This window comes from Odocoileus virginianus, chromosome 23, assembly GCF_023699985.2.
Source record: "Odocoileus virginianus isolate 20LAN1187 ecotype Illinois chromosome 23, Ovbor_1.2, whole genome shotgun sequence".
Lineage (NCBI taxonomy): Eukaryota > Metazoa > Chordata > Mammalia > Artiodactyla > Cervidae > Odocoileus > Odocoileus virginianus.
Window position 1 is genome coordinate 4,029,008 of NC_069696.1, and position 12,824 is coordinate 4,041,831.

At 54.2% G+C, this 12,824-nt stretch overlaps 1 protein-coding gene across 9 annotated transcripts in view; it reads left to right on the forward strand.

The window, feature by feature from the left end:
* Positions 1-12,824, forward strand: part of IQSEC3 (IQ motif and Sec7 domain ArfGEF 3) — an 87,739-nt gene that overhangs the window by 37,686 nt on the left and 37,229 nt on the right. For all 9 annotated transcript variants that reach the window (XM_070453185.1, XM_070453186.1, XM_070453187.1 and 6 more), the window contains one exon: positions 8,115-8,388. In XM_070453185.1, the coding sequence (XP_070309286.1) occupies positions 8,115-8,388 (274 nt within the window). The remainder of the gene's footprint in view (positions 1-8,114; positions 8,389-12,824) is intronic.

Consider the following 12,824-nt stretch of genomic DNA (forward strand, 5'->3'; position numbering starts at 1 on the left):
CCCACTCCAGTGTTCTTGCCTGAGAATTCCATGGACAGAGGAGCCTGGTGAGCTGTAGCCCATGGGATCACAAAGAGTCAGACAAGACTGAGCGACTAACACACACACACACACACACACACACACACACACGTGCCATGGCCCAGAGCTGCCTTTATTTTTTTTAATTTTTAAATTAAAAAATAATTTAAAATTGTATTTGGCCATGCCACGAAGCATGTGATGTCTTAGTTCCCCAAGCAGGGAACAAACCTGCGTCCCCTGCACTGGGAGCTCAGAGTCATACTCACTGGACCACCAGGGAATTCCTGATGCTGCTGCTGCTAAGTCACTTCAGTCGTGTCCGACTCTGTATGACCCCATGGACTGCAGCCTACCAGGCTCCTCCGTCCATGGGATTTTCCAGGCAAGAGTACTGGAGTGGGGTGCCATTGCCTTCTCCAATTCCTGATGCTAGCTGTTTTAAAACTGGATTTTTCAAGAGCAGAGAGGGAGAAATCAGGTAAGATCTAGGAGTTCTAGGAGAAGGGGTCTAGAAGCTCAGGCATGACTGGGAAATACTTAGAATGGGCCGACTCTTTCAGTGGATGGGGTCCCTGCAGCAGAAACCCTAGCATGGCAAGAGGAAGGAGACACATGACTCTGGGTCTTGCTCCAGGTTGTTGAGCTGTGCCCTTCAGGGAGAGGGACCAGTCCCTCCTCTGGATGGCAGGCAACAGGCAGGGAGGAGGGGGCCGCATTCAGATGTTTCTACTCCAGCCTGGCCTGTGACACATGGAGAGTTGGCTGGAGAGAGAGAGCAGGGGTGAGGGACTCACAACTGAGAGGTTGGTTGGGGGAAGAGATCAAAGGAGCTAAAAGCCCTGATGAATGCCAATCAGGCAGGACCAGCGGGCCCTGAGAGCGGATTTTCTAGATGTCAGGGCCGGAGAGGAAATGATTTAACCGAGCACCGGGCTGTCACAGTGCAGCGAGGATGCGATTAAGCGTACAGGCATTTTATCGGGGAAATCTTCTCACCAGCTGACAGTCTGGCCTCCTTCTGTCCTAAGAGGAGGAGACAGTTTAGCCCCCGCAGGGACAGGTTTGTGGCCTGGGGCTGACCCCTGCCCTGCCTGGAGTGGGGGGCTGGCCCCTCACAGTGGGAGCTCTGGGGCTTCCTCCCAAAGCTTTTGTGTCCTGCTTCCCTTTTCATTCAAACACCTTTGGAGATGACCCAGGAAACCCATGGGCTTTCCTATAATTCAAATGGTAAAGAACCTGCCTGCAGTGCAGGAGACATGGGTTCCATCCCTGGGTCGGGAAGATCCCCTGGAGGAAGAAATGGCAACCCACTCCAGTGTTCTTGCCTGGAGAAGCCCATGGACAGAGGAGCCTGGTGGGCTACAGTCCACCAGGTCGCAAAAAGTTGGACACAAGTGAACGACTAAACAACTATTCAGTGCAGCTCTGAGGTGACTGTGAGGTATGTCAGGACAGGTTGCAGCCGTGATACTGGAGCGTCATCCTCGGGGTGGGTGAGGTGGGAACATGGGCAGGGGACTAGCTTCTGGAGGGGGGCGGGCAGACAGAGGAGGTAAGAAAGCCTGAGGTGTGTCCTGGGGCTCACAGAAGCCTGGGCTTATGACTGTGTGTGGTGTGTCAGGCAGCGAGCTGGGAGGGTGTCCTGAGAGCTTGATTTTGCTACCAGATCTATACCTGTTGGGGAGGAAATAAAATGCTCAAAAATATTAGACTTCCAGTGGCAATAAGATTGCATCATGGGTGTGGCCCAGCCTGTGAGTCTGTGTGGGAGGTGTCCTGAGGAAGCTTCTAGATGTAGCCGCCTCCCCAGTGGGCACCAGGTGCTGGCATCCCACCATGAGGTGGGCTATGATGCAGAGATGGTTTCCACGCTGGACTCGGGGGCCCACCCTGGGCTTGGTTCTGCAGAGGACACAGGCCCAGAGGGCTGTGATGCCTTCAACAGGAAACCCCTCCAGACAAACCAGCCCATCCAGACCCTCTGGAACAGTCATGCAGCCAAACCCTGGAGTCTCCATTGAGCGGACAGGAGAGGGAGGAACTTGCTCTCGCGGGGTCCGTGGGAGGAAGGGCGGCCTCTGCAAGTGGGCAGCAGGGAAGACCCAGCCGCCCTCCTCCAGGGCCTCCTCCTGCGAGCCCCGGCTTCCAGCGTGGATGACGGTGGTCAGGGCAGAGAGGGCGGCGGGGAGGCCTTCACCATGACCCAGGGTATGGAGGCCAGGGGGGCGTGGACGTGAACAGTAAGGTGCAGGGTGTGGGCCCGGGCCCCGTGGAGGGAAAGGGAGAGGGAGGAAGCAGGCCTCTCCTTCCTTCCTGTTGTCAGAGCCTTTTGCTCAAACGTCCATCTTATGATGAGAAATCCAAGGTGCAGGGAAGTCATGTGCCTATGGTCATAGCAAGTGCGGCCTGCAAAGGTGGTCAGACTCTGCCTGGGACCCGGGGCTCTCCACCACCTCGGGCGGCATTTTCCAGCCTGTGCTTGGAATCAGCACAGGGTGAATTTGTTACAGACGCTGGCCCTCTATTCACTGCAACCCCTCCCCAGCACCGTCTGCTCCTCCGTCCCCAAGGACACTTGACTCCCCTTGCTCGGCCTTTATTTTGACCATCGAAGATCACTTTATCGATTCAGGCGAGAGAGAGAAAGGAGTGTTTTAGTAAAGGCTGAAAATCTTGAGATGTGAGGCGTTTTGTTAGCTTTTGTCTGGAAAATGCCTAGTTTCTTTGTCCCAGAAGGGCTTTCAGAAAGGCTGACGGAGCCAGGATAATCTAATGCAATTGGTCAGGCCCTCTGGGGGAACCTTGCCACACAAGGAGTCCTCCAGCCTTCAAAACATTTCTGCCTGGGTCTCAGGAACTGCTGCTCTGGCCACTGCCTGGAGGGGAAAGTGGCCCTCCGTCCCTCCCTGCCTACCCTGTCCTCAAACCCCCCATCAACATGCCTCAGGCTTCCCCTCATCCCTTTCTCTGCCTTTGTGCCGGGACCATGACCCAAGCCAACCTCTAGTGGACCGGATGAGCATGGGCCTGGTCCTCCGTCCCCTGAAGTCTTCCCTGTCCCCCTCACAGGGCTCTTTTATTAACTAGTTAATTAATTTTTGGCTGCTCTGGGTCTTGGTTGCTTTGCGCGAGCTTTTCTCTAGTTGTGGCAAGCGGGAGCTACTCTCTAGTTGTGGAACTTGGGCTTCTCATTGTAGTGGCTTCTCTTGTTGTGGAGCACGGGCTTTAAGGCACAGAGGCTTCAGTAGCTGTGACGCACGGGCTTAGCTGCTCCATGGCACGTGGGGTCTTCCTGGACCAGGGATCAAACCCATGTCCCCTGCATTGGCAGGCGGATTCTTATCCACCGTGCCACCAGGGAAGCCTTCACATGGCTCTCCGGCAGCTCCCGGGCCCTGAGCTCCTGGTGGCGGGCAGGGTCTGCCTGGGAGCCCAGGGGGGCCACCACCGCTGGGACCAGCTCCTGGCCGGGCTGCACGGCCACCCTTTCTTCCCCCTCATCCTTCTCAGGGATGCATTTTCCCAGCACACCAACCGAGGAGGTCACCTCATCTTCATCACTCTCTTGGGAAGGAGATATTCACACCCCCATTTGCAAATGAGAAAACTGAGGTGCAGAATAAATATATTTTGCTTGAAATCAGTGAGTCAGAGGAACAGGGGCTCCCTCCACTCAAGCCTTCTGACCCGTGAGTGAGGACCCATCGGTGTTGAGGGAACAGTGGCTGGCGTCTGAAAGCCCTGGTGGCGTGTGAACCCTGACATTTTCTTTCCGTATGACCAGAGCTGAGCTGCCTACAGCTCTTGGCACCAGCCCTCAGTGCTTGGCGCAGTCCTCAGCACATGGACGAAACCCATGACCATCCCTCCAGAATAGTGCTTTCAGCTAGATCCATGGAGTCTGTAAAGCCTCCGAGTGTGGAGGTAGAACTCAGCATGTGTGAAAAGATGCACATTTTCTGGGAAGAGAGCCCAGAGTCTTTATCAAAGGTGTCTGGAGCCCAGAAAGGTTTTACAGGTCTGGGAGCAAGGAGACCAGGATAATCCTGGCTGACAAGGAGAAGGAAAGAAAAAGAGAAGCTGGGTGCCCATTGTTGGTTGGGTGCTCACTGTTCATTGGTGTCTCTGGGAAACAGACTCTGAGTCCAGCGTGCTGGATGTTGACTAGAGGATGCTTGGGGTCAACACGCATGGGGGGGAGGGCAGGAGCATTTCGCAGGACAGGGAGAGACGTCAATCTGTGACAGATGTCCACTAGGAGCCTGGGCTAATCCCATAGCAAGCTCTGCAGGGAGAATGACCTCTCAGATCTAGACTGGATCACATGGCTGAACCATTATAACCACTGTTGGCCACTGGACGTAGACTGCCCTGAGGAAAACATGACTTTGGACCCAGGAGCTCACCGCAGCTCAGACAATCCCAGAAGGAGCTGGGGGAGCTAACAGCTGAAGGCAAGCTTCAACAGCAGCCCCCAGGGCTGGACAGGAAGTCAGTCCTTGAAGAAGGGTCTAGGGTTGTATCACCAAGCTCACCGCAACATCTCTGCCCTTGGGAAAGTGTGAGAGATTAAATGCTACCCATTCACCCATCCATTTATCCTTCCATTCATCCATCCACCCACCCATCCTTCCATCCCTCTATCCATTTAACATTTCTTAAACATGTCTTATAAGCCAGTCTAGGTGATAAGTACCTGTGATAAAAAGCTGTACATGGCATTGTCTAGTGGAGGAGAGAGACACACCAGTGAATAATTTAGGCACAAAGTGGTCAGCTATAAAATAGAGGCAAGTGCCAAGAACCATTGGAGCACATTGGAGGGCGGATTCTTCCCGGAACAATGAGTGGGTCCTGAAAGAGTTGACAAGACAGAGAAAGGATAAGGCATTTTAGGCAGGAGGAAATGACGGTACAGGCATGATGGTCTGAGGGGGTGCAGCAGATTTGAGGAAAGTTTCCAGGTGGCTCAGATGGTAAAGAATCTGCCTGCAATGCAGGAGACCTGGGTTCGATCCCTGGGTCAGGAAGATCCCCTGGAGAAGGGAATGGCTACCCACTCTAGTATTATGGCCTGGAGAATCTCATGGACAGAGGAGCCTGGCAGGCTATAGTTCATAGGGTTGCAAAGAGTCAGACACGACTGAGCGACTAACACTCAGCAGACAGAGTGTCCAGGTCACTCCCGGAGATGAGTCTGGACAAGGAGATTCGGTGAAATCATGAACGCCCTTGAACTATATCCAGCAGTACCAGAAAGTCACTGCTGGGTTTTGAGCATCTGCACTTTAGGAAGTCAACTCTGGTAGCTGAGAAGATGGACAGCTGGGTGGTTGCTGGAACCTCAAGGAGTCCTAGATGTGCCAGGACCTGGCACGAGCAGTGGGCACCCAGAAGCCCTCTAAGCACAAGCCAGTGCCCCACATGAGTGACTCTTCCGTGATGCGATGTGGAACTTCAACACACAGATCATTCTGGTCTTCTGGGCGTGGAGTGTTCCTCTGAGCAGCTGCTTGATCCCCCAAGTTCTCAAAGACTTTCACATCCCATATTCAAATCCTATGATCTCCTGCATGGAAAAACCTCCATGGGTGGCCTCAGCCCCTGGATGCGTATGAGCCTAATGCGTCTTGAAAACCTGGGGTGAAGAAGTCTTGGTCATCAGCACCAAGGACAGTCCAGAGAAGAGATGGGTGAGACCAAATTCTGTCCCCTGGAGGCAGGTTGTGCTAGGGAGGAAAGGCTATTTCTATGTGACCCTGGGGCTTCCCTAGCATCTCAGTTGGTAAAGAATCCACCTGCAATGCAGGAGGCCCTGGTTCGATTCCTGGGTGGGGAAGATCCCCTGGAGGAGGGCATGGCAACCCACTCCAGTATTCTTTGCCTGGAGAATCCCATGGATGGAGGAGCCTGGCGGACTACAGTCCATGGGGTCGTAAAGAGTCTGACACGACTGAGTGACAAAGCACAGCACAGCACACGTGACCTTCGGGAAGAATGGGCATGTTCTATATCAAGGAAAGTTGAAGTTAGACTTTACAAAGAACTTCCTGGTGATACCAGTGGAAAAACCCAACACTTAGAGCCCATCCAACTATACAGCTTGATTGGTAGCCACAGGAAAAATGATGAAGAAAAGAATTATGCAGAGGCAAGGAGTCAGGCTCCTTGTTGGTAGGGCGGCCAGTGAACTCATCTTCATCCGTGTTTGAGGGCGGTGGTGGGGTGCAGGGGAGGACTGGAGGACAGATGGAGTTGAATGAAGGACTCTTCGCCCTTGGTTATTTTAGCACTAGGAGGCTTCAAAGTTAGGCGGAAGCAAAAAGAAGCAGTCTCTCAGGCACGATTTGGGGCACTTTACATGGGACAAAGCCTTGGAAGAAATAAATCCCAAGGTTCCTTGGCCCTCCAACCAGAGCCAGCCCATCTCCCTGGGTGGGGGTGGGGGTGGGCGGAGACGAGACGAGAAGGATGGGCTAGATAACCTTAGGGTCCCTGTCCACCGCAGAGGCTGTGCCAGGGGTCTTAGGTTCTCTTCAATTCATCCTTCAACAAGTTTTTGCGGAGCCCTCATTGTTTGCTCAGCACCAACTGGAGAGAAAGGGATCAAATAGAATACAAGCCCCAGGCTGGAGCACTCAGTCTGTGCCTGGGGCAGCGCGAACCCCTCAATGTGCTGACTCTTTTCCACCTCCCAGGGACCCTGCAGGGCAGGTACCAGAGCCTCCCGTGTACTGATGGGGAAACCAGGGCTCAGAGAAAAAGCAACTTGACCAAAGCCACATGGGAGGGGGCTGTCCTGGAGCCCTCACCATGAGCCGAGACGCTCCTCTGTGATGCAGGCGGTGACCCTCTGGGGTTCTCGCAGATGGAGCCTGAAAGCTGGAACCACTGGGGAGGCTTCATGCCGGGGGGGGGGGGGGGCAGAACTCAGAGGCTGGCCGGGGAGGGGAGCAGCCTGAGTGTCGTCTCGGGGCGGGGGGGACATGTGGGCAGCAGCTGTGGCTCCTGTCCAGGGTTCCACCAGAGAGAGGGGTGCTGGGGAGGCGCAGGGACTTCATCTAGAAGCATCACTCCTCCCCCAGCCTCATCTTGGCCGTCTAAAAGACAGAGATGGTTCAGCGGGGGTCAGCTTCCTCTCAGCTACTTAAGCCACTGGCCAGAAAGCAGACCACTGATAACTATGGTAGTTAACACTCTGAGCAGGCAGCAGGAGCCAGACCCTGCCTTAAGGACTCTTTAGCTTACTTAAGCCTTCCAACATCCCAGGGAGGGAGGTTCCATTATTATTCCCATTTTATACCTGATGCAAAGAGCAGACTCATTGGGAAAGACCTCGATGCTGGGAAAGATGGAAGGCAAGGGAAGGGGACAACAGAGGGTAAGATGGTTGGATGGCATCACCGACTCAATGGACTCGTGTTTGAGTAAGCTCTGGGAGATAGTGGAGGACAGGGAAGCCTGGCAGGCTGCAGTCCATGGGGTCACAAAGAGTCGGACACGACTAAGCGACTAAACAGCAGCATTTTATAGATGGGGAAACAGGAAAAGTGAGGTTAAGTAACCCGATCAGGGCCCCACAGCTAATAAGACACAGGACCCAGATAGGAAGCCGGGCAGTCTACCCCTAGGGTTTCTCTGGTGGCTCAGACAGTAAAGAATCTGCCTGCAATGCAGGAGACCTGGGTTCGATCCCTGAGTTGGGAAGATCCCTTGGAGGAGGGCATGGCAACCCACTCCAGTCTTCTTGCCTGGAGAATCCCCAAGGACAGAGGAGTCTGGCGAGTACGGTCTGTGGGTCACAAAGAGTCGGACATGACTGACCGACTAAGCACAACACAGCGCACATAATATGTCTAAGCAAGATCCCGAGCTCTTCTCTCGCCCCTCGGGGACCCTTCCCAAGCTCAGGCTCTCCTCCTGGCCTGGAGTTCTTGCACACCAAGACAGCCCCACCCTAATGAAGACTGCAGGAGGCCCCCACCAGCCCCTCCATAGGCCCATAGCTGCCCGAGGGCCCCAGCCCCCCTCCCCGCACCCACACGCACCCCGCCCCCCCCCAACCGAGCACCGTTGCCTTTCGTTCACAGTGACGGCGCCTGCGCCCAGGCCGGTGGGGGCACGGAGGACTCCGTGGCGGCGGCGGCGGTGGCCGGCAGACCCAGTGCCCACGCCCCGAAGGCTCAAGCCCAGCAGCTGCAGGAGGAGGAGGAGCGGCCGGGGGCGGGGGGCGCCTCCCCGCGGGCCGGCCCCCACCGCGCGGCCTCCCCTGGCCGGCAGCAGCCTGCCCTGGCGACGGCGCTCTGCTCCCGCGCCCCTGCCGCCTCCGATTACGAAATCTCCCTTGACCTAAAGAATAAACAGGTACCCAGGGCCTCCGAGGCGGGCGGGAAGGGTGGTGAAGGGCCCTGACTTGGGCACTGTCCAGGGTCCCAGGGATGTCCCTGTCTGGGCTGCCTCTGCTGCAGGCCCACCTCTTGGCCGCTAGTTCTCCCAGCTGAAAGGGGTAACGGCCCCTCCCTACAGCCAGCTCTCCCTGCAACCAGCCTTACCAGTGTCAGGGGTCACCTGTGTAGCGCCAAGCCCACAGGCAGTGTGTCCAGGGCTCTGCCCCTCTTACCACTGCAGGAAGCCCAGCGGCCCACATACTTCCAGGCAGGCGAAGCCCCCACCCCCAGCCCTGCTCCAGAGAGATGCCCTGCCTACCTGCCCACCCAACAGGCAAGCCCCCTGCTCAGGCACACACAGGCTCAAATGAGTTTTGAAGACAGGGGTGTCCTCCAGGTAGACTAAAGATTCACAGGATTAGCCCAGATTGGGAGAGTCCAAGCGAAGGACCAGGGAGGCCTGGCGTGCTGCAGTTCGTGAGGTCGCAGAGTCAGACAGGACTTAGCGACCGAACAACGAAAGCCCCCCTGTTGGAGAGCAAACTTCACTGAGGGGTTCTGGGCCTCCATCTTCCATTCTGTGAAGCAGCAAGAGAAAAAGTCAGTCACGGGGTCCCCGTTGACACCCCTAAATGACAATGGCACAGTTGTTTTGGTGGAAAATTAAGAGACCTGAAAGGAGATGTGTGTGTGTGTGTGTGTGTGTGTGTGTGTGAACATGCTTAGACACAGACTTTATGACTTAGCATTGTTGAGGAACAGCATTGAGCCCGGAGCCACACGTGTGGGATTCAGTGTGTGTTCTTGCTCTAGTGACTTTGGGAAACACCAGTTAAGCACTCTGGGTGTTGGTTTCCTCATCAGCAAAACTGGGAATTATACCTTAAATCATCACTGACGTCCTTTCTAGCTCTAAAATGTGTAGGTTGTAAAGATCCATTCCTTAACCCGATGGACAGTTTTGGAAGCAAAGCTAGTAGAGAAGTCAGTAAGACTTGGGTTGAGCCCAGGTGAGCCCAGCCAGACTCATTCCTTCCTTTGAGCATGGATGCTAAACTGTTACCCTGGGTCAGGGGCCAGCTGCCCACGATGTACCACAGGGCTTTCGGTAAGGTATTTGACAAAGTCTCCTGTGATATCTATGTGGATGGGATAGGAAGTGGTTTAGTTGACAATATAGTCAGGTGGGTTGCTCTCAAATGGAATTATCAAAAAACACTGGTTTTTCTATCAGCACCAATTCCAAGGTGATTGAGTAGGGACTTCTTTGCTTCTGCCCTGTTCAACCATTCTGAAAAGGGACTGATGCAAAGCCGAAAGGGGACAGCTAATACCTTGATAACAGAATCCCAGATTAAAAAACAAAATCTAATTAGGACAGAAATGTGGTTAAATGGAAAATGTAAAGTGAAAGAGGGAAAAACCTCAAGTTCTGTTCTTAGCTTTGAAAATCCCACAGCACTATTATAAAACGAGCAGGCTTGGTCCTGGGCGAGAGGCCTTAGGGCTTGAGTTGAATACAAGCTCAAGATAAATCAACAGCCAGTGAAGCCGCTGCCAGAGAAGTGGGCCCAGAGGCCTTCACAGACGTGTAGATAAAACCCCCAGTGAGAGGAGCCTGGCATGCTGCAGTCCATGTGGTCGCTAAGAGTCAGACGTGACTGAGCAACTGAACAACCAGCAAAAAGGAGGCAGCTGCCCAGAGCCCCACACTGGGTACTGGTCAGGCTGTCTGGTTTTAGGGGCTTCTTTTAAGAGGTAACAGAGAAGGCAATGTCACCCCACTCCAGTACTCTTGCCTGGAAAATCCCATGGACGGAGGAGCCTGGTAGGCTGCAGTCCATGGGGTCGCGAAGAGTCAGACATGACTGAGCGACTTCACTTCCACTTTCACTTTAAGAGGCAACAAAGAGAATCCTGAGGTTCTGAGGTTCTTCTAAGAAAGAAAACAAATTGGCTGGGATCACATGATGGAAAAAGACATGGCAACCCACTCCAGTATTCTTGCCTGGAGAATCCGAAGGACAGAGGACCCGGGGGCTACAGTCCATAGGGTTACAGTCGCAAAGAGCTGGACATGACTGAGTGACTTAGCACACACCCATTCACAGGGTCATATGGGGAAATTGTAGACATGAAGACGAGTTTTAAACATGGAAGAGCTGAATGTGAATTGGCTGGATCAGATTATTTTATATCATTCCAGGTAAAAATAGTGGTACTTGTCTGGCAGTCCAGCCTTTAAGACTCCCTGCTTCCAATGCAGGGGGCACAGGTTTGATCCCCAGGGAACAGTGATCCCACATGCCGGGACCAAAAAATAAAAAGTTTTCTAAAAAAATAAAAATAGTGGCACTAGGGCATTAAACTTATAGGAGAGGAAGGTTTTATTTTCTTTTTTATTGCCTTTTTTTTTTTTAGCTTAATTAACAATAAGAGCTGCTAAAAATGTAGCAGGTCCTGCTTCTGGGGTGGGGAATGCCCAAGCAGGGGCCGGGAGGCAGCCCATCTGGAGCGGCACGGTGTGATGGGGTGGTCAGCTGGCCAGATGAGAGCATCCTGTCAGTTCCCTGAGGACAGAGACCATCTCCTGTTCATCTGTGCACCCATCGCCCAGCATCCAGCAGAGGGGCTTGGACAGAGTAAGAGCTCATCGAGTGAATATTTTTTAAATAATTTTGATGAGCAAAGCAACGAGGAAGTGGGATACCCAAAAGAAAGAAACATGGTCCCTCCCTGCTCCCCGAAGAGATTACCATTCAACTGAAGGAGTGGCCTGTTAGTAACACCAAAAGAAACTTCTGCCTTGGCCTGGGCAGGGAATTAGTTTAATTCTCACTGACTAGGGGCTATGGAGAGTCATGCGGGGTTCTAACAGGCACCGTGGACCTTTTTCACGTGGGTGTAGTTCTAGTAGATGGGCTTGCGTGTCAGGAGGGCGGAAGTGGGGCAGGAAAGATGAGGGCTGGTAGGGGTGCAGACGGGTCCTCCTGTCCTGGGGAATGGCCCCCCTCCCCTGGCCCAGGGAACCCTCCAGACCAAGCACAGGCTAGAGGTAGGAGTGTTAGTTGCTCAGTTGTGTCTGGCTCTTTGCGACCCCATGGACTGTAGCCCGCCAGGTTCCTCTGTCCATGGGATTCTCCAGGCAAGAATCTGGCAAAAAGCGATCGAGGAGTTGGGGCAGGGTGACTGAAAACACAGCATATGTTTACAAAAGGTGGAACCCCACAGCTGTCTCTTCTGCAGGTGAACTGTGTGACCTTAGACAAGTTCCTTCCCTTCTCTGGGCCTCGGTTGCCGCCTATAGCCCTTTGCCTCAATTGCTAGCGTTTCTATGCCCTGCCCCCCACTCTTGCACTGGGCCACACTCACTCCTTCTGTTGCTTTAGGACTTACTTCCCTGCGCCTTCCTCCTCCACCGCAGCTCTCCCAAGGCTACGGTGGAGGCCCCTTCTCAGTGATCCCACAGCACTCAGGTACTCCCTGACATTGCCCTCCAGCCCTGGATCACTATTCCTGTTTACTTGACTTCTCCCTGAAGGCAGGGCAAAGATGTCCATCATTATATCCCTGGTGCCCAACACAGCACCTGGCGTGAGAAGATGCTCAAAAGATGAAGAGAGGGAGGTAACAGCTCAGTGACCTGAGGGGATGGAGAGGGGCATGAAGTCTGGGTCAGGGCCTGACTCCATCTCAGGTTTTTTTGAGATCTGGGATTTAGTATTCTGCTCCTGTGATCCTCATGAGTCATTCACATCCTGTAGTTTTGAGGCTGGAAGGGATCCTGGACAATTCTTATTCCCCCTGTTCACCAACCTGCCTGGCCCACTCCATCAGCCAGTCCAAAATCCCAGGTGAGAGGGCCTGGCTGGGGCGATGTTGCAGATGAGGGGCACTGTAGTGTCCCCCAGGCCTGTGGGTATGGGGGAGGGGAACACACACGGGGCGGGGGCTGGAGTGGTGCAGCCTTTGGCTCCACACCCAGACCTAGAAGACAGCCTGGACTGCATTCCCCTGGGGCATAGGGGAGGGTGGAGTTTAGTTCAGGGTGCAAACATTGATGAAGCCCCAATCACAGGTCAGGATGCCGGTGGGCATAGAGAAGGATGTCCTGCCTATAGGGGCCAGGAGCCAGGGGTGGGTAGCAGGCATGAGGCTGGAGTGAGGGGAAGCCAGCTATATGACATGATGGGAACAAAAGGTGAGGCTCCCAGGACTGAATTCAGAGGCCATCAGGAGCAGTGGCTCTGGGCCAGGCTCTGGGCTGAGGCCACCAGTGGAGGAGACAATGAGGGCACATGGGGCCTCCAGGAGTTTCTGCTCTAGGAGGGGGCTGGGGGAGGGCGGGAAGGGAGGGAGCCTGAGTTAGATGAGCACCACCAAGATTAGCGGGGAAACCGAGTGCCTGAGAAG